Source organism: Orcinus orca, chromosome 1 (assembly GCF_937001465.1).
Source record: "Orcinus orca chromosome 1, mOrcOrc1.1, whole genome shotgun sequence".
NCBI classification, from domain to species: Eukaryota; Metazoa; Chordata; class Mammalia; order Artiodactyla; family Delphinidae; genus Orcinus; species Orcinus orca.
In genome coordinates, this window is record NC_064559.1 from 159,283,154 (window position 1) to 159,307,242 (window position 24,089).

Sequence of the window (24,089 nt, forward strand, 5' to 3'; positions counted from 1 at the left end):
TGGGTTTAGTTTTCTCTTCTTTTTCTGGTTTCTTAAGATGTAAGCTTAAGTTACTGATTTGAGATCTTTCTTTTTTTTGTAATATAAACATTGACAGCTATAAATTTCCCTCTGAGAACTTCTTTAGTGATATATCATATGTTTGGGGATTTTGCATTTTCCTATATCTTAAATGTTTTAAAATTTCCCTTGTTACCTCTTTGATCCATTGGTTATTCAGAAGTGTGCTGTTTAACTTCCACATGCTTATGAATTTCTCAAATTTTCTTCTGTTATTGATTTATAGCTTAATTCAATTGTTCTTGGAAAACATATTTTATGTGATTTGAATCCCTTTGAATTTATTGTATTTTGTTCTATAGCTTATTATATAGTTTGTCTTGGAGAATTTCCTGTGTGTGCTTGAGAAGAATGTGTATTCTACTTTTGCTTAGTGGTGTATTCTATAGATGCCTGTTAGGTCTAGCTTGTTTATAGTTTTGTTTGTTTTCTACAACATAGTTGCTCTATTGGTTTTGAATTATAGGGTTATCTTGCAAGGACTGAATGCAAGTTATCTTAAATTCTTTTTCAAACTCAAGTGCTAAGACTGAGGGGCCATTATATGGTGACCAAAATTTGCATTGTGTGCCTATTTCCTAGTAAATACATAGTTCCTCTATAGCTGTTCTTCATAGCTCATATTGGGTTATATGCATAATCTTTGTGTGGTAGAGACTTATTTTACACTGGAGAAGTTTTTAAAGAGAACCCAAAGATTTAGGTTTAATGCTTCCTTACAGATCTCCCCAGAAGTGAAATTCTTCAACTGTAATCAGTATTGCTGAGGGGATAATTTTCAACTTTAGTGGATATTTTCCTGTGTTTGGAAGACTGCTTTAAAACACATTTTAAATATTATGGAAATGAATATCTTACTTTTTTCCTTGGTAGAACGAAAGGGGTCTTGGTCAGAGAGGAGGAATTCTAGTCTGGTTGGCAGAAGATCACTTGAAAGGACAACAAGTGGAGATGATTCTTGTAACTTGACCAGCTTTCGACCTGCTACTCTCACAGTGACAAATTTTTTTAAGCAGGTATTGTTCTGTCATGGAGGAATTCTAGGGGGCTATTCGTGCTTAAATTTCTTGTGATTTCAGAAAAATCATAATTTTCCATGCATTACATGTATATGTAGTAATTGATTGGGATTTTAACAAGTTAAAAAAATTAAGAATAAAAATAAAAAGTATAAGAAAAAATAATATTATAGCTGTTTTTTCATCATTATATTTGTTTAAATGTTGGCATTGATTAGTAATGCTTCCAAATCAATCATCCACATCTGTATCCTATTTCTTAATTTTAATATTTTAACTTTTCTTAAGCATTGATATTTTAAGGATTTTCTTAGAGCAGGTGTGTGGTTACATCTGTCTTCCCCACTCAAGTTGTTTTTGACCTAACATACCACATTCATGGTATATAGAATAGAAATTTCAGGCACTAGTAGTGCATTTTTGTGCTAAAATTATTTTTATAGGTGAGTTTATAGGTCCAAAAAGTTCCTGATCAAAGATACTTTGTTCTTTGCAAGTATATTTCCTGTACTTGAGTCAAATCAGTAGTTTTCAAGTGCTGGTCATGATCCAATAATAGTGATGGAAATTTAGTAGATAACACCCAGCTTAAAAAAACCAAACAAACCAGTAGAATAGAAAAATAATAGTGCATTGCACTTAGTGAAGTTAAATATTGCTTCAGTAGGCTTTTTTCCCTCCAATTTTTGTGTGCGTGCATACCTGTCTATATGTGCATACATGGTGTATGTGCTACTGGATTTTGATGTAAAATGAATTTTATGCTCTGAATCCGGATCAGAAAATTTTGAAAGTCTGTCTAAAGTAACCAGAGGACCAGAACATTTTAAGGATGGAAGAAAATTTGTATTAGTGTGATAAACTGGAGAAGGGTACTATGCATGTATTTTGGATCAGATTAAAGGAAAATGCTAAGTATTGCCTCAGAATTCCTCCTTCTGTGGTGTTATTCTAAATAAGAGGAGAAAATCCTGGCCTAGTGACACCTTATAACTTGAGAGAGCAAGGTGTTTAGGGCAGGATATGTTATGATTTGACAGCTAGCTGTCTAGTGTAATGCTACAGCTATATATCAGTAGCATTTACAGACAGCTGCTCTGAGAGACTCAAATGGAAAATAAAGCAGGTGAGAAGGGTCTGAAGTGGTAAGGGTCTTTTTGTTATGGATAATACTGCAAGAAAGAATCTAGAAAAGGCCACAGTGTTACTTGGATGAGGTGATAGGCCACATTTAGCTATGGAAACAGGGCAGTAGATTTACTTGTTACAGTGACACAACCTTGTAGCTGTAACATTTCTCTCTCTCTCTTCATCTTCAGCTGGTATATCACTTCTGCCACTATTTCCACAGCTTTTTTTTTCTTCAGCATGTTTTATTATTGAACTAGTATTATAAACTTAAATCAATAAGTCATCCATCCACCCACCCGTTCATTCAACAAATTTCTTTTTTTTTTTTTTTTTTTTTTGCGGTAAGCGGGCCTCTCATTGCTGTGGCCTCTCCCGTCATGGAGCACAGGCTCCGGACGCGTAGGCTCAGTGGCCATGGCTCATGGGCCCAGCCGCTCCGTGGCATGTGGGATCTTCCCAGACCGGGGCACGAACCCATGTCCCCTGCATCGACAGGCGGACTCCCAACCACTGCGCCACCAGGGAAGCCCTCAACAAATATTTTTTGAGCATTCATCATGTACTAAACACTGTTGGAGACTGGTAACTGGAAACTGGAACAAAGTGATTGTGAAAACTTAAAAAAGGATGATTGCTGGAAATATGGAGCAATGGAAAGCATTTACACTTGACTTTTGTACAGTTCCATAATTTTTAAACTATTAACATATATGATTTTTATAAGTATTTTTAAATAGCTAGGATATTATGCATCAGGCAAGTGCATATTAAGTAAAAAGCAGAGATTAAAATTTTAATAAAGTAGAATTCAAGGTACAATTTCTCCTAAATGAGATACAGAAGGCAGGTTATTTATTTACTTATTTGTTTGTTTGTTTGTTTGGCTGTGCCGGGTCTTAGTTGTGGCATGCGGGATCTTCCTTGCAGCATGCGGAATCTTTTGTTGTGATGCACAGGCTCTTTGTTGCGGTGCAAACTTCTCTCTAGTTGTGGCGCACGAGCTCTAGAACGTGTAGGCTCAGTAGTTGTGGCATACGGACCTAGTTGCCCCATGGCATGTGGGATCCTAGTTCCCCAACTAGGGATCGAACCCTTGTCCCCTGCATTGGAAGGCGGATTCTTAACCACTGGACCACCAGGGAAGTCCCCAAGTTTTTTTTTTTTTTTAACGAGAGATTACTGTCCACGATTGGGATATAGTAATCAGGAGTGTTTATGTACAGATTTGAAATGTGTCAGGCCAAAATTCTTGGAAATACATAGAGATTTAAAAACAAAAATTAAATCCATACATTAGTTTTAAGGACATTTGTTCTATTTGTTGACATGTATAGAAGTTATCTGTTGCTTCAGGAGTACATAGCAGTACATGCAGTGTGGAGGGGTGAGTGTCAGCTAGGCTTATTCACATGTTTGGCTATTGACTAGGGTCAACTGATCTAGACTGACTTCTGCTGGGAAAACTGAAATGATTCAGACCATTTCCATGTGTCTCAGCTTCCACTCTTATACTCTAGCAGGCCAGCTTGGTCATGTTGTTATAGCAGTGACAGAAGTTCCAGAGAGGGGGCAAGCTTACTTATGCAAATGCTTTTCAAGTCTCTGTATCATGTTTGCTTACTGATTAGAACAAGTCTCGTGGCCAAGCCCAGGGGAAAGAATTGTGTCCCACCCAACAAAAGGCATGGAAACAGACAGGGAGTAAAGAATGGAGGCCATTGATATAATCAGTTTAACAAGTGAAGTAGACAGAAATAATTGAATCTTGAGATAATCTGAATGTATTCTAAATAAGGACCATTTGAAGATCTGTATTCATTTCTGTACTCAAAAGGAGAGAATATGCTCTTTTAGTAACTGATGGAACATTTACAATAATTAATTGTATATTTAGGTCACTGAAAAAATCTTCTTGAAGTCAGATTCTCTAACTATAACTCAGTAAAACTAAAAACCATTTATAAAAGTATTGACAGAAATCTCCAACTACTTAGAAAATAAAAATCACTTTTTAAAATAATGGCATAAAAGAAGAGCAGTTCTGTATCCTGTTTAGAATACAATTGTGAACACATGAGATCTGGCTCAAGGTGAGCTCACAGTGATAAAGGAGGCTTAAATATGTTTATTACCAAATAGGATAAAAAGACAGTATATGAATTATGCATTAAAAATAATAAGATGTCAAATGCAGGAGGTTTGGATTAAGAAAATGTAAAGACTTTTGAATAAAAGAATAAAATCAATCTCTACCTATTTTAACTGTAAGAAAAAATATTACTTTAAATTGAGAATTCTTTGTTAATTGGACATGGTTCGGTTTTTTTGTCTCTTTTCCCCATTGATTGAGGTCTTTTTAGAGTTTTATTTCTGGTCTTATTATCAGGATAGTTGTCTTGTTTTTTTTAAGAATAGTTTTTTGTTGTTACTTCTTTCTTTTCTTTTCAAATGTAGCCAATGCTCTATATTTTGCATTTAAGAAATTTGGTGATATAAAGTTGAAAAGACAAATGAAAATTCAAGTGTAACAAATTTATGAGTGTCATATATATATATATATATACACACACACACACACACACACATACATATATATGTCTGTTTTCTGTCTATATTCTTGTTTTCTTCTCTTTATCTCCCTCTAACTTGCATCATTTTTTCTATAGAGTGCCCTGTAACCCCTTATAAACACAGATAATGGGCTGTAAATAAATCTATAAAATTTTAAAATAGCAATATTATAGCTCTTAATACAATTTGAAAGCAAGAAGGAAGAAAATAGGTTAGCATATTTATTTTTAATCATAATTATATTAATTTAATTTTACTTTTCATTCAGACTGAAATGAAGGAAGAAGGGCAGGATTATTAACAGGCAATATAAACTTATTTTCAATGTACTATATTGTTAAAATCTAATACTTTTTCCTCTATTTTTAAAATCAGGAAGGAGATCGCTTAAGTGATGAAGATCTGTACAAATTCCTTGCTGATATGAGAAGGCCATCTTCTGTTTTACGGCGACTAAGACCTATTACAGGTATTTTAAGATTTTGTGTAAACGTGATGACAACTATTATCATAATTAATAATTGTATTTTTTATAATTATCTATTCATTTTTTCAGTTATCTAGCCCATATGTGTTTCTGTGCTCAATACCTGTCAGCCTTCTTCATTTCATTATTCTGCTCTCATGTAGTCTAACAGTTTGGTTGCAGGATTCAGTACCTTTGATAATTTGAGTACGGAAATGAGAATGATGAATAATATTGTGGCTTAAAATTATTTTCTAGAGGGGAAAAAATACATGTAATGGTAGATGTTCAGAAGTAGATTCGTATTATGATCAGAGCAAACCATTCCAGAGTAAAACTATTTTGAAATCTACCAAATTTAAAGTAAATCATTTAATCTTCAAAATGTTGGCTTGTTTCTATACTAGATCCCTCTGGTTTTTTTCTTCTTTTTCGCCCTCTTCTTCCTTTCCATTCATTCATTCATTCAGTAAGCATTTATTATTTTATGTCTTTATGTCTGTATTAGTAATTTGTAAGTTTGAGACTTGATAAGACGAAATAATTTAGAGGTCTGAGATGATAGCAATTTTGGTTTCTTCCCAGACTTCTTGCAAAAATAGGATCTAAATTCTTCCAAAAATACTTTTAGTGTGAAGTTGTTATTTATTATGTTTACATTGTTTTTATGATGTATTTTTATATGCAGCTCAGCTGAAGATAGACATTTCTCCTGCACCTGAAAATCCCCATTATTGCCTAACACCAGAGCTGCTTCAAGTGAAGCTTTACCCTGACAGTAGAGTTAGACCTACCAGAGAAATTTTGGAGTTTCCTGCAAGGGATGTCTATGTTCCAAACACTACTTACAGGTAGCACATTTTAATTTTGGAGAATTCTGAAATAAGATACTATATATTCTAATATTAATAGAGAGTGAAACTCTTCAAAAATCTTTTGTAGCTTTGTTATTCCATTTCTTCATGATTTTATTAATAGCTGTAATGTATTAAGCTATTGCTGTGCAAGAGGTATAATGTTAGTTACCTTACATACATTATCTTATTTAATGTTCATAGCTTGAGGTAGGTATTACCTTCATTTTAGAAGTGAGTAAACTGAGGGATAAAGAGGTTATACTTTACTGTGTTGGAGCTAGCATTTGAATTGTGGGTTGTTAGGTTAAAACATTTGAACTCCTAGTTACTGTATTGCCTCATGTGTTCTTATTAGCAGAATCTAGCATTACACATCAATCATATGTATGTGCCTGCACTATGTTCTAACAATAAACAATATTTGGTGATTCTACATTACTCAGAGAATACTTGACACAAGGTTATTGGATAGGCTTTTAGGCTGAACCTGCATAACTCCAGGGGTACCATTTAGATATACTCTTTATGAATGAAGCTCCCTTTATTTGTGAATGCTGAGACCATGACTTGACATGTCTATTGGGACACCCAACAGGGCCGCTCAGACATAAGTTTCTGCCTAGACTTCCCCATCTTAATGTATTTCACCACCGTTTACCCAGTTCCTGAGGCCAAAAGTTTTGGAATCAAAATGATTTCTCTCCTTTTGTTATTCCTCACATTTACTCCTCCACGAAGTTTTGTAGGCTCTGCTTCAGAATGAATCCCAAATCCAATACTTTGTACCTCCTCCACCTTTAAAATTCTAGTCAAGTTACCGTCCAGATCAGCACTGTCAAATAGAAATATGACGGGAACCACATTTGTAATGTAAAATTTTATAGTTGCTACATTAAAAAAAAATAGAAACAAGTGAAATTAATCATGTTATTCAACCCAATATATCTAAAATAGTATTTTAACATGTAATAAATGTAAAAAATTCTTTTACTTTTCTTCCACTCCTACTAAAAATCTTCAAAGTCTGGTGCGTATTTTACACTTAAAGCACATCTCAGTTCAGATGAGCCACATTTCAAATGCTCAATAGTCAGATGGGACTAGAGGCTAGAATATTGGACAGCCGCTGATCTCGAATTTTGTGTACCTTTTAAAATTTGATCTTATTTCTACCCCTGCCTCAGTCAATTCTCAGCGTTGTAGTCAGAGAGATTTTTAGAAGATATAAATCAGATCATTTATTCCTCTGCCTAAAGCCCTCCAGTGGCTTCTATTATAAGCAGAACAAGAATGAATTTTTTTACTGTAGTCTATAAGACTGTATGATCTGGCTTCTGCCTTTCTCTAACGTCATATCTTACTAATCTCTGTCTTGCTCATTTTAGCCTCAGTGGCCTTTTTGTTCATCCTTGAACAAACAAAATTCTGCCTAAGATTTTTTGATTTTTTTTCTTCTCTTTGCCTATTATGTTTTTCCCCAGATAGTCACATGACTTGATTCCTTATTCAGACATGTATCTGCTTACAGGACATTCTCGTCACCCTAACTAAAAAGATCTGCTGCTTCCCTACTCTAGCTTTTTAACCTTCCTGGTATTTATCATTATCTGGCACTGTAATATGTAGTTATATGGTCATTTTTTTTCTTTCTCATTAGAATGTAATTACTGTAAAGGGCAGGGACTTGTCTGTTTTGTTTACCACTTTATCTCCAGCATATAGAATAGTGTACAAGCACACGGAGAGCACACAGTAAATACTTACTCAGTGAGTTAAGAAATAAGACATTGTACAGTGGTATGAATGGAATTTAGAGTCATGCAGATATGGGTGTGACTTCTGACTCCACTGTTTATTGTTTAAGTAACTTGTCTTAAGTTACCAATTTATTGGCACTCAGTTTTATTAATAAAATGTGAGATGATAATACCTGTCTTCTCTTGTGAGGGTACAGAGCGCAAAGCATTACACGTGATTGGCACATAGTGTGAGTAAAATTCCTGGAAGATAGGCTGAAGAAAATATATACTGCTTTTTCAAAAGAAACAGGTAATATAAGTATTCTCCTATAAATTATATATATAACTATTTAAAAGGACATGGAATAAAGAAGTGATCCAAGGTTTGTATTGAACAATTCAGAGGTTATCAACTCTCTCTCTTATCTAGTACAGGAATCTCATCTAGAACATTCCTAACTTGTGTTTATCTGTCTTTCCTCTGCTTGGATTATTTCAGAGACAGGGAAAATGGAATTGGGGACTATGAGGGGGTCTTTCCTTTCATTGTCCTACTTACCTTTGTTATTTATTTACATATTTATATTTTTTAAACAAATTATATGAATATACTTAAAGTTCACATAGTTCCATAAGGCTTAAAATTAAAAACAGAGGTCCTTCATCTTATTCCTACCAACTCTTCCCTATGCTGATGTCTAATCTTTATTGTCACTCACTAGTAACTCTTTTTGATCCTTCTTTTGGTATTTTACTCTTTGTTTCTAAATAGCATGTTCATGCTGCTATTTCTTGATTCTTTTTCAAGATTTAACTCTGATATCTCCTCCTTAAAAAAATACATATACTTGCATAAATCCAGAAAAAAAATATACTTGTCAGCTCTGTAAAGCTTCATATTATCAATTATTTCCTTTCTTGCACCTTCCTTGGTCCCTTTGCAACTAAATTATAAGTTAGTATAGCAGGGGAAGTTTTCTAGGCTCACTAGGCTTACTGTACAGTTGTCATCTTAGAGCCTATTCACCGTTGTCCTAGAAATTCTGTTTGCATTTCTTTTGCAATGGAGTTCTTATCTCCTATACGTTTTTTTCTTTCTTGGTTTACTCATTATACTGAGAGCCTTTAGTATCTTCCTGGATTAGGGTATAGGAAAGTACCTGCACATATTATATGCTTGATAGAAGTTAGTCATTATTATTATCATTGGCTTTATTACATTACATTTACCCAATCGTTACACAACTTGAGAGAGATTGGTTTGAAAGCTTAAGGATACTGGGCTTTTGGGGTATAATTGGCTAAGAGAATGATTTTAAAAAGGAAGGTTATCAAAGTCACTAGTGGCCTTTTTTGTATTATTACTTGGGCCTTCAATGTCCAGTGAGACCTGAATACCAAATCGTATAGGTTGCTTATTCTACTTAGAACTGTGAAAAAATTTTAGTCTCAGGCAGCTAATATTTTTTAGGAATTTATAATTTAAAAAAAACCTTTCACTTATCTAGAAAATCTAGCATAGGTAGAAATAATTTTAGAATGACAGAAGGAGATATACTTAGCAGATATCAGCTGACACACAGATATCATAAAATTTTACATAAATTTCCATAAATATTTGCTGACTGAATTGTTGTATTGGATCACAATAATACTCTTCTGGCTCAGTTTGAATTCTTTCTACCTTCTGAGGCATGTTTCAAGGTATGTTTCAAGGTAAGCAGTGATTTCTGGTAATACATGTTAGTAGGAATTATGCAATCTATATGTGTACATTTTCCCAGTGAATAATGTTTATAAAAGAAAGTAAAGTTGACACAAGGACTCCTTTTAGTTTATATATAGCCATTATCTCTTTAACTCTGCACAGCAGCCTGCACAGAACCAATACAATTATCCCTGTTTTATAGATGACAAAGCTGACATTCCATAGGGTTCAAAATTATATCTGAATGAAACAGAAATTTAAGCAATTTTAGTGTGAGGGTTTTTTTGGTTTTTTTTTGGCTGGATCTCATTGCCCTAACCAGGGATTGAACATGCACCCCCTGCAGTGGAAGCACGGAGTCTTAACCACTGGACCGCCAGGGAAGCCCTATAAGACTACTTTTAGTTTATATATAGCCATCATCTCATTAACTCTGCACAGCAGCTTGCACAGAGCCAATACAATTATCCCTGTTTTATAGATGACAGAGCTGACATACTGTAGGGTTCAAATTTGTATCTGAAAAAACCAGAAATTTAAGCATTTTTAGTGTGAGTTTTAAGAAAGTATTTGCACATTGTATTTATTTTTAGTAGTAAACGTGAGTGTACTTTAAAGGGTTTCAAGGGATAAAAAAGATAAAAAAAATTATCGTCTGAGTAGAGGGAGAATGAATGGATGTGATTGACGCAAACATTTGACAAGTGAGAAATCGTAGGGAGAACTGTATTCTGAAAGTGGCAGATCTCCTATTACTTAACACCTATTGCTTCCAATTTTTATAGTTATCAAATAATTTAGAAAAAGCTATCTAAAAGGATATGTATGTAAAAAATATATTTTTTAGTTTAATTTTTTATGTTTTACATTAAAATATGCTTTTAAAGATATTATTGAGATTTCTCTCTTTTTTTTTAACGTTGTAATATTTTATTTCAAAAGAACCATTTACTTTTCCTCTACACATGATTTTTTTTTAACATCTTTATTGGAGTATAATTGCTTTACAATGGTGTGTTGGTTTCTGCTTTATAACAAAGTGGATCAGCTATACATATACATATATCCCCATATCTCTTCCCTCTTTCTCAAAGAGGTTTTTTTAAAAAAATCTTTACTAAGCTATACCTAAAGTTAGAGATTTTCACATTCAAGTAAAGTCTTTTTTTTCCCCACCACATGTGGTTGTTCACTTATTCTTTTAAAATGTTAACAACAGAAGGGACTTGGTCTGTTCAAATCCTCTATAGGGGTAAATGAGGATGCACAGATACATGGTAGTTTTTTTTTTTTTTTTTGTGGTACGCGGGCCTCTCACTGTTGTGGCCTCTCCCGTTGCGGAGCACAGGCTCTGGACGCGCAGGCTCAGCGGCCATGGCTCACGGGCCTAGCCGTTCCGCGCCAGGGCACGAACCCGTGTCCCCTGCATCGGCAGGTGGACTCTCAACCACTGCGCCACCAGGGAAGCCCTACATGGTAGTTTTTAGCAATTAGGAACTGAATAATATATTTCTTATTGTGCAAAACAAGTGGAGATAATTTATATCAATTGCTTGCTTTATCAAGAAAATACTTATGTTATCACTCTATCATAGAAGAAATGCTAGTGCAGTTGTTACATTAAGATAATCAAATAAAAACTTTCTTACTCATGGAAAAAAAAATTTTTTTGTTGCGTATCTGAAATCACTTGAAAGTTAGGTAGTAGATTGTGTGTAATGCTATTCATGTTCCAAATTTGTACTTGATGACCACTGTTGCACTTGAGTTAAAAGATCGTGGTACATCTAATTGAGCAAATGCCCGTGTGTTTTATTGACATCCAGTTTTTAAGAGATATGTCGTAGAGCACGATATTCTTGGTGAGACTATTAAGAGTTAGTTTCTTTCCCCCAAATAGCCTTCGTTGTAATCACCTATTGAACTTTCATATCTTTGTTCTTCTTCCATTTCGTAGAAAGACCATATCCAGCAAATATGCTGTTACCAAGAATATAAGAATGAATACAGTGGTTCAGACTTGGTGACACTGAGAAACAAAATGAAAGGATGTGGTTCATTTTGATCTGGACCTTAGTTAGTAATACACCCCCATTCATCTCTCAGTAATTCTTAGTAAACCTATATTATCTGTGACATTAACCTGATTATAGTTTTAAACTTTTTATAGTGGAAAATTACGAACATACACAAAAGTATATAGAATAGTACAATTAACCTCCACTGTCATTCTTATTTCATCTATTACCTGTTCCTTTTTTTTCTGTAATACTTTAAAATGAAGCCTAGTCATCATATCATTTCACCAGTCAGTCCTTCAGTTATGTATTTCTAACAGATAAGGACTTAAAAAAAATTAGCCACAATAACATTTGAAATGTTTTATTATTGCTTTATAATTTTACCCTGTATCAGTTTTCTCCTGGGTAGTTTAATAAGTTTATTGTATAGTGATTGAATTTTTTCCCTAAAATTCTGTTTCTAGGAATAGCTTGGTCAATCAGAGTAAATGTGTACAGTTGGCCCTTCATATTAGCAGGTTCCACATCTGCAGATTCAAACAACTGAAGATTGAAAATATTTGGAAAAATAAATTCCAGAAAGATCTAAAAAGTAAAACTTGAATTTGCTGTGCTCTGGCAACTATTCACATAGTGTTTACATTGTATTAAGTATTAAAAGTAATCTAGAGATGATTTAAAATATGCGGGAGGATGTGCATAGGTTATATGCAAACACTTAACCATTTTATATAAGGTACTTGAGCATCCACGGATTTTGGTATCCTCAGTGGTCCTGAAACCACTCCCCTTGGATACCAAGGGAAGTCTATACTACTTATATTATGACATGAGAGCCATGTAATTCATGTTTCTTAAACTAGGTTATCGTATGATGGTAGGTCTCCCTTCAGAGTTGAGGTTCTTAATACCATTTGGCAGTCTTGTGAATCCTTTGATTCTTGTTTGGGAATAATCTTTCTGAATGTATAAAATGAAATACATAGGATAACAAAGGAAATCAATTATATTAAATAACAATTATCAAGATTTTAAGTTGTGATATGTTTCTTTATTAATGAATTAAATAACAAGATCTAGCTGCAGGTCTAAAAACTACCATATTCTCTAGGTAGTAATAAGCGTGAACAGTGTTTTAAGATGTCTGCAATAGTTGTGATATAAAGTCATGTATGATTTCTATTAATGACAAAGTCTCATGTATTGCTAATACTGGTATAGTTAGTTTCCTGCATTCAAAATTTAAGGAAGTGTAAATTTCAGTGAAAATTAAGGAGTATTTTTTTTTCCATTCAAGTTTTCGGTTCTCTGCTTTAGAGAGTATTGGTCTTTGTTTTTATTTTTAGTTTTCATAGATGTCACAAACTGTTGCCATACTCCACTGTTTTGGTTTTGCCCTAGATATAGCACTCTGGCTTTTATACTATTTAATTGGTCCTAGTTTATTTTAACTACAAAAATTCTTGATTTGAGAGGTCTGTTCTCTAACATTTTAACATAGCCACCCAGGAGTTTTTAACTAGGGGCTTGAACATGGTGGAGTGTTATCTCAGACTCCAAGGGAGTCTACTGGAGAAGGGACTTGAGGAGACGGGGAAGGGTGAGCTGTGACAAAGTGAGAGAGAGGCATGGACATATATACACTACCAAACGTAAGGTAGATAGCTAGTGGGAAGTAGTCGCATAGCACAGGAATATCAGCTCGGTGCTTTGTGACCGCCTGGAGGGGTGGGATAGGGAGGGTGGGAGGGAGGGAGACGCAAGAGGGAAGAGATATGGGAACATATGTATATGTATAACTGATTCACTTTGTTATAAAGCAGAAACTAACACACCATTGTAAAGCAATTATACTCCAATAAAGATGTAAAAAAAAAAAAAGAGAAATAAGGAGGAGAGTGTGAAAAGGTAAAAGGGAGAACCAGCAGAGGATGTAAGGTATTGATGAATTTGTTATTTGATAAATTGAGTTTGAAGAGGCTATAGGATATCAAAAGGAGAAATGGCAGGTAGGCAATGGAAGAAGGGGAACTGGAGAGAGATCTGGGAGTAATATGTAGATTTGGGAACTTTATTCATGGAAAAAGATGAGTCCATGAGAGTAGATAGAATTTCTGAGGGTCAGAATGCTTAAGACTAGGATGGATTAGGGCTTTAAAGATGGGTTCAAGTTGGAGATAATCCTTGGAGAGTATAGTAGTATTGTGGAAGCAAACTGAAGGTCAAGTTTGAGAAAAGAATATTGTTATTAGTAAGTAGTAGAGAAACCAAAGGGAATGTGGTCTAAGAGGTCACTAGATTTGACAGTTGTGTTAGTGGTACAATTAGAACACTTTTGGCAAACTAGTGAGGACAGAAGGACACAATTTTGTGAACCATAAAGAAAAAAAATCCTTTTTCTTTCTCTACCAGAATTCTCTCTCAATCTGAGCTTTATATGCAGGAAAAACCTCACTTAATGTTCCTAAATGGAACAAAATGAAACATATTGTGTGAGAATTATAAAAAATTGGAAAACAGAGACAAAAATTGGTATATTAAATAATGCATTATTTTGCATTTGAAAGCTTCCTATTTTAAGCCATTTTGGCATTCTCGCTTTAAAAAGTCAATTTGGACAGCTTGAATGTGGTTCTGAAAAAAAGAAAACCTACTTTTGCCTTTATTCTTTTGTATTTTTTGGAACAAAATATGTAGGATCCACATAGATCATCCATATTTGCATGTGTCATACAGTAAAAATATATATGACATATATTGGATAATTTAACATACAGAATGCTGAATATTTATTGACTAATGTGAGTCACTGTATAGCTTGGGCACTAACCTTTAAAAATTGGATTTAATTCAAGACTTTATTTCTCCTTGGTAGTTTCTTTAAAAACGTATTTAAAAATAAATACTGACAAGTGATACTATGGTCAAAATATCCTCTAATAATTCTTGAGGATTCAGAATTTAAATTATTTAAATTAGAAATAACATAATCATACTTCTATTGGATGTCAATAAAAACTGCAAGAATTGGACTTCCCTGACTCCATGCCTCCACTGCAGAGGGCACGGGTTTGATGCCTGGTCGGGGAACTAAGATTCCGCATGCTGTGGCACAGCCAAAAAAAAAAAAGCTACAAGAATTAAAATTTCTATAATTTAGGGGACTGAGTCTTTATTGAATTTGGAAACATACATGAACATCTCTCAGACTATTTAAACATTTAGTTACTTGTTAGGATTCTTAATTGTTTGAAAACCTACACATAAGTATTAGACTCACACTGTGTTCAGGGGGAATAAATGATAAAACTTTAAGTTGATGCCACCAATACATTCATTCTTATTGTATTCTGACAAGATCCCTTTAAAATTATTTGTTTTCACAATATTAAGTGTTAAAATATGTATACAGTACAGATAAGTTAACAAACAAGCTACAGCAGTACTTGATATTTAAAGTCAATATGACTTAGCAGTTATGATCTACTATATAAGACTGTGAATCTATTTCAGTACAGTATTTCATCCTGCTTCATTTGGCTTCATAAACAAAGCATACCAAACATTTACTCCAGATTATTTTGTAGCAAAATGAAGTATCAGTTTTAAGATTCATATTATCGATTTTCACATGTACTCTGAACTGACTGAATTTTAGTTTTGAAATTAATATTACAGCATTTAAGAAATGTACAATTATTAGTCTTTTATAGTTATTCAAGTTTAGAATTTTAGCAAGAAAAGTAGTTTTTAAACTGAGGAAGTTGTAAAATTAGCTCACATGATGACTTTGAAAATAAAAGTCTCTTTGTAAGTTTTTTATTTAGAAAGGTTATTTGAAAATTCACCCATTGGTTACAATTCAGATTGTGACCATCTAAAATTGATTCGCACATCACAAAATATATGAATAAATGATCATAAGAATTTTGATTGAGAAAGGTAAATGGTGTTCTTTGAGGTGATGTGATGATATGTTTAATATTAAGTTGGTAGTGGCTTTAATATAAAGAATTTATTTCTAAAGCCTTCTATTAGGGATTTAATACCAGATTTTTAAACCACAGTAATTTCGGATGAGTTTAATGTTTAATTTATTGGCTTTTTAAATTGCCTCAGTTCATTCAGAATTTTCTGAATCTGTTGGGCGGATCAACATTTTGGTTGATTTGATAGAGTATAACCTTCCATTTTGAGACTTCCAGCATATTCCTCTTCTCCTCTCTGGCTTAGTCTTTGCTTTTGGCTTGTTATATTTACCATTTAGGTTGTTTTCCCCACATACATCATGGCACCACCAACCTCCTAAAAAGGATAGATACGCAGTTTAATAGATACAAACTCATACGTAGTTACTGTTATTATATTTCTCCAGTGAGTATATCTTCATTTCTTATAAATATAACAGTGTTGTATACATATATTCCAATTTAAAAGAATTTATACAAGTCTCATATACCTGACCAAAAATAAAATATCTGAGAAAGGTTAGAGGTAAAATACGTACTCAAACTAGAATCAAGTTAACACTTACGTTGAGACGTTTACCTATAGAGAAAATGTTTATATTGGATTCAGATTTTAAAGAGTTGTCTGACATTGAAAGATATTAGCTATTACTTTGGGAAGATATTTTGAAACTTTGAAAATAAAGTATTTATATTAGGAACAGGTTACCTGAATTACTTTCTGGACAATTGAAGTGTCCTTTTGCTTTGTGATCCCAAGTAGAAAACATCAAATCTTTGTGTTCCGGGAGTGCGTTGGGGACATTGCCAGCAATCTCAACTAGATGTAGTGTATAGTTGGTTTCATGATCTCCCAAGTGAAAAGAATATTCAATATAATGCTTGTTGTCTTTCCAATCTTCTAGCTCAATTCGTAAGATATATTTAGATTGCTTTACTAGGGAGTATATCTTCTCTAGACCCAACCAAAATTCTCCTGAAAAGAAAAGTTGTAAAAATCTGTGGATTGTTAACTGCAGATTAGGCAGCAACTATTTTTTCTGAGAGTGTTCTTTTTTCTTTGGTGTAAGTAGATTAGATGTTTTAGTCTTGAATCCCTTGGTTATTTTAGAGTCTCGTAAAATATTTCTTTTTAAAACAATTTTATTGAAGATAGTTATGTTAAAATAGTAATAGGTGTTAAAATACAACAAGTGTTAAAATAGTAATAGGCCTACCTAAAGTCTGATTATCCTTTCTAAAATGGATATTATCAGGCATATTTCACAGGTGAAACGTGTTAGACTATTATAAGTACTTTTAGGGCTAGTCATTGGTAAAATATTATCTAACTTCTGGGTCCTTATATGTACTGGCTTTACTGTCAGCTGTTTATTAATATGAATATACTATCAAGAGATTTGTTAAGTATTTCCAGAGACTTGTATAATAATGTAATTTTCCTCAAATATAATCTTGGCCTTTGATATTTGCTTGATATATATGTTTTCTTTGTAGAAAAAGAAGGAAATAAATTTAAAAAAACATTTTAAATTAAAAAGCATAATTTTTAATAACTTTTCTCTATAATTAAAAAATTTTATTTGGAATTAAAAATATAACATATTGTAAATACAAATAGATATCTCCGATTATCACAGTTACTCTCTCTTTAATTATCCTTTTTATTAAAGCATTTAAGGAAAAAAAGTCAAAATTTCCTTACTGCTGTTGAATTTGTAGATTTCATTTTAAGAATTGCAAAATACAAATGGCTTACTTTCTTGTAGAAATAAGTGAGTACTCTAGATTCTCTCAGAAGAAGATTTGGAGCTACAAAACATATCACTGATTCTACCTTTTAGTTAGGGATTTAACTGGTAGTTTGAATACAGAATTGTTTAAATGATCAAGTAGTACTGAATGTTTAAAAATTCGATATAATAATGGATGTTATCCACTTTATTAATGAGTACATGTACATCACTCATGGATTTTTATAATGTGCTTTTTGGATTTTAAACCTCTGTCATTTATTTTTATTTTGCTTATTTTGTTTTTTACCTTATTTTGTGATCAAAATATAATAATTTACATTGAATTAAACTAAATTTATTTTAAACCACACATTGTATAGTATACATTTATCATATTTAAATAATTGAAATCTAAACATTTTGTACTGTACATCTGACAGCTTCCTTGTGCCTTCCAACTTCCAAATAGTTAATATCTAAAATGTTAATAAGAAAGTAGAATGACCAGTGATAAGGATGGTTTTCTTTGTAGCCCATTCATAGCGTTTAGCACTTATTTGAAGCACTTAGCCCTTAATCAAATTTATCTTTGATAATTATAATTATGATAATTAGAAGCCATCCAATTAAATTGTGATAAGTATACATAGAACAGACATGTAATTGTGAAAAGTATAATTCAAATAAAGACACTTGTAATAAGTTCAGTACTTACAAATGTGTAGTTATTTGTTAATAATTTATATGAAGGCTGGGAGTGTTCCTCATTCATTGTATTTCTAATGCCCAGTCTGTAATAGGCTCTTAATAAATATTTTTAAGTTAACCAGTGAATGAAGTCAGCTTACCATCAAGCCTCCCAAAACCATATTTGTAGTTTTCCCAAGTTTCATTGAAGTTTTGTGATCCATCTATTCGGTGTTGAATTAATGTCCATGAACTACCTGAATATAATGAACAGATTGTTTATTTTCAGTAGACTGATGCTGATAGTTGTAACAAAATGCGGTTTTTTGTTTGGTTTTAATTGGTGGCTGTACAAGGTAGTTATTAATGTTGTTGTGGTAATAACATTTTATTATTTATTATGAGCCCAAGAAGTTAAGTGAAGGGCAACTAATGAATTTGTCTTAATAAACTTATTGACAAAGTTCATTTTAGATTATTTTATAGAAAAAGATGGAGAATATTGAGTAAATGCCTGAGTAAATACATAAACAAGACAAATATAAGTACTAGATCTGTATAACTACTTGTGATATATATATTTCATTTTATATGTATTCAGAACAAAAATAACAGGATTAGCCTTACTAATAGGTAGTGAGTAACCTGAGCTAGCTACTGTCTAGTTTCTCTTAGGCTCGTTTTACCTGATGTAACATCACAGTAGACGTTGAAAACTTGAGAGTTGCTGGGTCTAATGGAATAGATGCCACTTGTATGTTCACCTCTATTATAAATGATGGTACAATCAGCAGGAATGTCTAGAATCAACAAAATGTTATTACGTAAGATACAGTAATAAAGAATGATATCTTTAGAGCTTGAGATTTTACTTGACATTTTATGGAATTGTGGTGACTGTAGCCTTCAGTCTTTTTCAGTAATGTGTTATTGAAAAGGTACTTTATGCTAAAGCATTTTTATTAGATGGCATGTTTTACAAAGAATATCAAAATAGTTATTACCAAACTGATTTATTTTTAAGAAAAGTGACAAAATTAGAATTTTAAACACTTTTTTCCCTTAGATCTAGGAAAAACATAAATAAAATACCACATATGAGATGTTAGTATAGTGCTTGGTGCATAGCAGGTAGTCAACAGATACATGAGGAAAGAGTGAACGTACATAGAGGAAACTAACAGAGAACTTTTTTCCTCTATGAATTACATTAAAAATAAATGTGTTTTCAAACTATATCATTTTTTTAAAGCTTGGGTAGGAATGGAGACTTTGTTCCCCCTCTTTTTTGTTTTTCTTATGGAAAGTAGAAACATTGAAGAGAATGCCATAATCTTTTCATCTGTATTCAACAGTTGTTAACATTTTGCCGTATTTGCTTTATAAACACAAATACATACAAATATGTATTTTGCTGTGCTATTTGAAAGGAATTTGCAAACACCATGCCCCTTAACCCCTTAGATATTTTGGCATCCATCTCTTAAACATGAGATTATTCTCCTACGTAACTATAATACCATCATTACATCTAAGAAAGTTAATAATAATTTTATATTATCTAATATCAAGTCTATATTTATATTTCCCTGATTGTCTTAAGAATGTTTTATAGGGTTTAAAAAAATCACCAGGATCCAATTTAGGTTGACACATTATATTTGTTGGATTTATCTCTTTATTCTCTTTTAGTTAGTCTAGAACAGGCCCTGAGAATAGAGATTTTTGATGGAAATGTCAAAGAAGAAAAATTTGATGATATTAGTTTCAAGAAGGAAACCCACCAAATTATCTTACCATCATGTTCTACATTTTTTGTTTCATTCAAGTGAAGAGAGGGAGTGGTTCTTGGTGCTCTTGGTTTAGAAGAAAGAGAATTTTCTGTGGATTCTTGAACACCAGTTCTTCTTAACTGATAAAAGAATATAAATCTACTAAAAAATGGTACTGAATATACAATTGGGGAAATCTGAGTTCATAATATGTTATTGTTTTCGATGTTAAGAGGGATAAGCAATGCTATACATATTATACAGACTTGCTGTTCTCAAAATATTTAATCAGGCACATAAAGAGTTCAAAAAAATAGAGAAAGACAAGGCAAAAAACAGAAATTGATCAAAAAACAATAAGATCAAAGGCAGATACTTTACTTAGAATATTTTAATATGTTCTATTTATTTATATGAATGTAATATATATTCTGTTCAGTGACACAGGCAGATTTTAAATTTCATAATTCTCAGTTGTAGGTCTTAAGACCTAGCACATAATTTGAACAAGGCTGCTTTCTTGATAGTTTTTGACATGTAATCATATCTGTAAAGGTAACAAATAGGCAGTTTTATTTGTGTACTTTTAATATATTCAATATTTCATTGTCTGTTGTGCTGGGTTTGCAGTTTATTGACCGATAGCTTTTCTTATTGATGGGTTGAGAAGAGCAGAGTACGTAATGTGTTATTAGTGTTAGTTTTTTGATGTCAGCATAAATGACATTTCCTAGGATATAATGCATAAAGATCCATTGTAAAGTTCACTTACTGGATGTTAGTCTTTTCTACTAAGTAACTGTGATCTTATAGTTACTTAACTTTACAGTTTTGGTTTCTTAATTTAAATTTGAATAAGTTGGGTCAGATGATTTAAGGCTTCTTCCAACTTAGAATTCATTGTTGAATTCTTCATACATTTTATTATTAGACAGGATGTGTATTATTTTATAATAGTGACATTTTGCTTTTGTGAGCAGGTTCATTTACTCATAATAAAAGATATAGGAAAAGAATTAGAAAAATAGCATATAGTAAGAAGGAAATTATGGAAATCAAAACTAGCTGGCAAAAACCCCTTTTCAGACAGTTAGCAAAAATAACCTACTAGAATTATGAGTCATAAAATTACTGAAACATAATGTGTTTGTTTGGTGGAAATTGGTAATATTTGTTTTATAGTTCTGGGCATCTATTTTTTTTTTATACCAGTTTCTTCAGGTCTGTATTATTTTTGAAACTCTCTTGAACAGCTGTTTAGTAGTATTATTACTAATTAATATTTTTGAACTATAGTACTGTTTATTGGAAATCTTAGATTTTGGCATAGCTTTATTCCAAACACGTATCTACCTTGCTCACCTAGCCAGTTATTTACATTGTAGATTAATTATATTGTTGGATATTAAACTTTAATTATTAGACATATAGCTTCTAATAATAATATTAATCATAGTAAGTTTTTATTGACTTCTTTGTGCTAAATGTGACATTACCTTTATTAACATGTATTTATTAAGTGCCTACTATGTGTCAGACAGAGTTCTATATTTTGGAGCTATAGCAATTTTAAAAAATAGAAGAAACTTTCTGTACTTATGGAGGTTACATTCTAGCGCAGGGACAGACAAGATAAATAACTCAAATATGTATTATGTTAAATAGGGATAAGTGTTAAGGAAGAAAAGAGAGTAATGAAGGAGGTAGCAGGTTTCAAGCATGGGTGTAGGGGATTATAATTTCTTTCTTTTTTTTTTTTCTTGTTGAGTTTTTGTCTAGTTCGTTTATTAGAATGTACATAAATATCCACATTGAATGGAATTAAACATGAATATGGGATCATGGTGTAGAGGACAGGTCACTGACCTAGGAGTTAGCCCATCTGTGTTCTGACCCAGCTCTGACACATGACTGCGAATATTCCAGTTTGTCTAGAGTATAAGGTGGATTGGGAGGTAAGGCAAGAGGCCAAATAGGTAAGAAGCAAAAGAATAGGTGGCACCTGGGGGATTATAATTTATGATTAAGTTATCTGGGAAGGCTTTGAGAAATTTGTATTTGAGAAAGACCTAAAGTGATTAAGAGTAGGCCCATGCAGATATCAGGGTGAAGAGCATTCCAGACAGAGAGCAACAAGGGCAAAGACCCTGAGATAGCAGCCTGATTGATGTGTTTGTGTAACAGTAAAAAGGCCAGTATGACTAGAGTACAGGAGATGAATTCAGTGAGATGATTAAGAGTCATCTGGGTCTTATGGGCCACTACGAGTGAGACCGGAAGCCATTGTGCGGTGTTGAACAAAGAGAGAGAGAGTCTAATTTAAATTTTAACTGAATCTCTTTGGCTGCTATGTTGAGGATGTACTTTGCATGAATTAATTCTTTTTTTCTCACAACAGTCTTGTAAGACAGATTCTTTTATTATCTACATAGAGTACATTAGGAAACTGAGAAGGGGTTAAGTAATTTATTCAAGGTCACACAAAAGTTTTAGAGCCAAAATTCAACCCCAGGTAGTTTATTAGCTTCAGAGCCTGCAAACCTAATGATCATGCTGAGGTGATCCTTTTATTCACTATCCAACTATAATTATTTTAAATAATTTTAGGGTCCAGTGTTTTCATAAACCTAAATTTTATGTAAGTGATTGGACATACTATTAAAATATTGACTTACCTGATTTTCAATTTCTTTTATTTGACTGTGCTGTTGATTTAATTGTCTGTATTGTTCTTCCACGATCTGAAGAAGATCTTTGATGCTATTATCTTGCTGTTCTACAAAAGTCTGGACATAGATTATAGGTTGGTTAGAAGTTTCTTTCTTTTTTGTAAAATTAGACTTTTTTATTTCCTATAACACTATCACAATCTAATTTTTTAAACTAATACTGGATTAGAAAAATGATATTGGCAAACCTTTTCCCCTTGTATTCCTCTTTCACATAGTACATACTTGAGTTTTTGTGTTTTACTTAAAATGTACCATCTCTAAAATCTGATTTCCTGAACTTTAAACTACTTCAATTAAATGAAAAAAACAATATTTTAATATCTTTTCCATTAACTGTATTACTTTTATACATTTTAAAGATGGGAGAATAGTTACACAGGTTATATTCCTTTAGCTTTTTACTTGCCTCCAGTAATTTGCAATAGTATAATAATTTAGTGTTCTAAATTTCATTGCTTAACTGTCTTGTAATTTTCATCTGAAATGCAAAGTTTAGTTATTTTCATAAATAATATTAGGGAAACAAAAACCAACTTGAAATTATAATGGGAAAATTTATTTCCTGGAGTCTTTTTTTCATGAGAAAAATATAGTGTTTCAACAGTTCAACAAAGTATTTCAAGTAGCATGTTTTAAAATATTTTTTTAAAAAGATCCACATTGAAAACATAATCATGAACCCTGTTTGTTTTATACTTACTTTGAGTGAAGTTATTTCCGGGTGTTCCTGAATTTCAGGTTGATTTTTAATTAAATTGGTTAATTGGTCCTCCAGGTATCTCACTTTTTGTTGAAGTAGAATTTTTTCTTCAAGGAGACTTTCAAGTTTTGAGTTGAGTTCAAGTGACATGTTCTTTACTTCTTCATTTTTGACTTGCAGTCTGGATGTAGTTCTTCTAAGTTCCTTTTCTTCTTCTTTGATTTCATTGGTTTGCAGTGATAAGTCATAAAAAGACTGATCAAATATGTTGAGTTTTTGAAATATGTCATTAATTTGGCCCTTAGTCTTATGAACAAAGTCTTTAAGACCATGTCCTAACTGAAGTAGGCCATTGGCTAAAATTTTTACATCATCTAACATAGCAAATCTTGATTTTGGCTCTGGAGATACAGAATCAAATGATGAATAATCTTGGTCAATTCTGGAAGAAATAACTAGAGGAGCAATAAAAAGAAAGAGCTTAATAGGGTACATTTTTATCCTAATTATTCACTTTAAAATGATTTGGAATTCGTTTTTTTTCCTGCAAGCATACCTAGACTTCTGAACTCTCTATATAACACTATTTGCCACATAAACAGTAAGGTTGGCAGGTGAATATAGTTAATCATTAAGCTGTTTAAACTTGTATGAATGTAACCTTCCACACTGAGTTAGATCAATGCTAAATGAAGTCAAATAAATGAACAAAGAATTTAATAGGTCATTTAAAATGGTTATTGTATTTAATTTTGCTGTATTATAAACTGCACTTTCAGTGTTATGAGATCTACCTGTTTTTAAAAGCTCATTTTAATTTATCATGATTTTTAAAGAGATTTACAAGTAAATACCAAATTCTTTTGACTGATAAATTCATCATTAAAGTTGAGGAAAAATTAATGAATTAAGTATACATTTC

General features: G+C 32.4%; 2 protein-coding genes across 13 annotated transcripts in view; one reads left to right on the forward strand and one right to left on the reverse strand.

The window, feature by feature from the left end:
* Positions 1 to 24,089, forward strand: part of DOCK7 (dedicator of cytokinesis 7) — a 208,158-nt gene that overhangs the window by 54,725 nt on the left and 129,344 nt on the right. For all 12 annotated transcript variants that reach the window (XR_004477925.2, XR_004477924.2, XR_007473713.1 and 9 more), the window contains exons 12-14: positions 934 to 1,076; positions 5,157 to 5,250; positions 5,936 to 6,098. Coding sequence is in view for 9 of the 12 variants with exons in the window: in XM_033408990.2 (XP_033264881.1) it covers positions 934 to 1,076; positions 5,157 to 5,250; positions 5,936 to 6,098 (400 nt within the window). In the remaining 3 variants the exon portion in view is untranslated. The remainder of the gene's footprint in view (positions 1 to 933; positions 1,077 to 5,156; positions 5,251 to 5,935; positions 6,099 to 24,089) is intronic.
* ANGPTL3 (angiopoietin like 3) lies at positions 15,640 to 23,742 on the reverse strand. Its single transcript, XM_004281607.3, has 7 exons — positions 23,168 to 23,742; positions 22,411 to 22,521; positions 19,761 to 19,875; positions 18,650 to 18,763; positions 18,125 to 18,220; positions 16,250 to 16,516; positions 15,640 to 15,877 (listed from the first exon to the last, which is right to left on the reverse strand). Exons 1-7 carry the CDS (start codon positions 23,660 to 23,662, stop codon positions 15,693 to 15,695), a joined length of 1,383 nt encoding a protein of 460 aa, XP_004281655.1. The 5' UTR covers positions 23,663 to 23,742; the 3' UTR covers positions 15,640 to 15,692.

Bases quoted from the DNA above. Each gene is read 5' to 3' on its own strand.
- ANGPTL3 (XM_004281607.3), bottom strand. From the start codon at position 23,662: ATGTACCCTATTAAGCTCTTTCTTTTTATTGCTCCTCTAGTTATTTCT. The intron at 19,876-22,410 runs GTAAGTCAATAT...TTCTTTTATCAG, and splicing joins TAAAAGAAATTGAAAATCAG to TTAAGAAGAACTGGTGTTCA. The intron at 16,517-18,124 runs GTAAGCTGACTT...TTTTCTTTTCAG, and splicing joins TGGTTTTGGGAGGCTTGATG to GAGAATTTTGGTTGGGTCTA.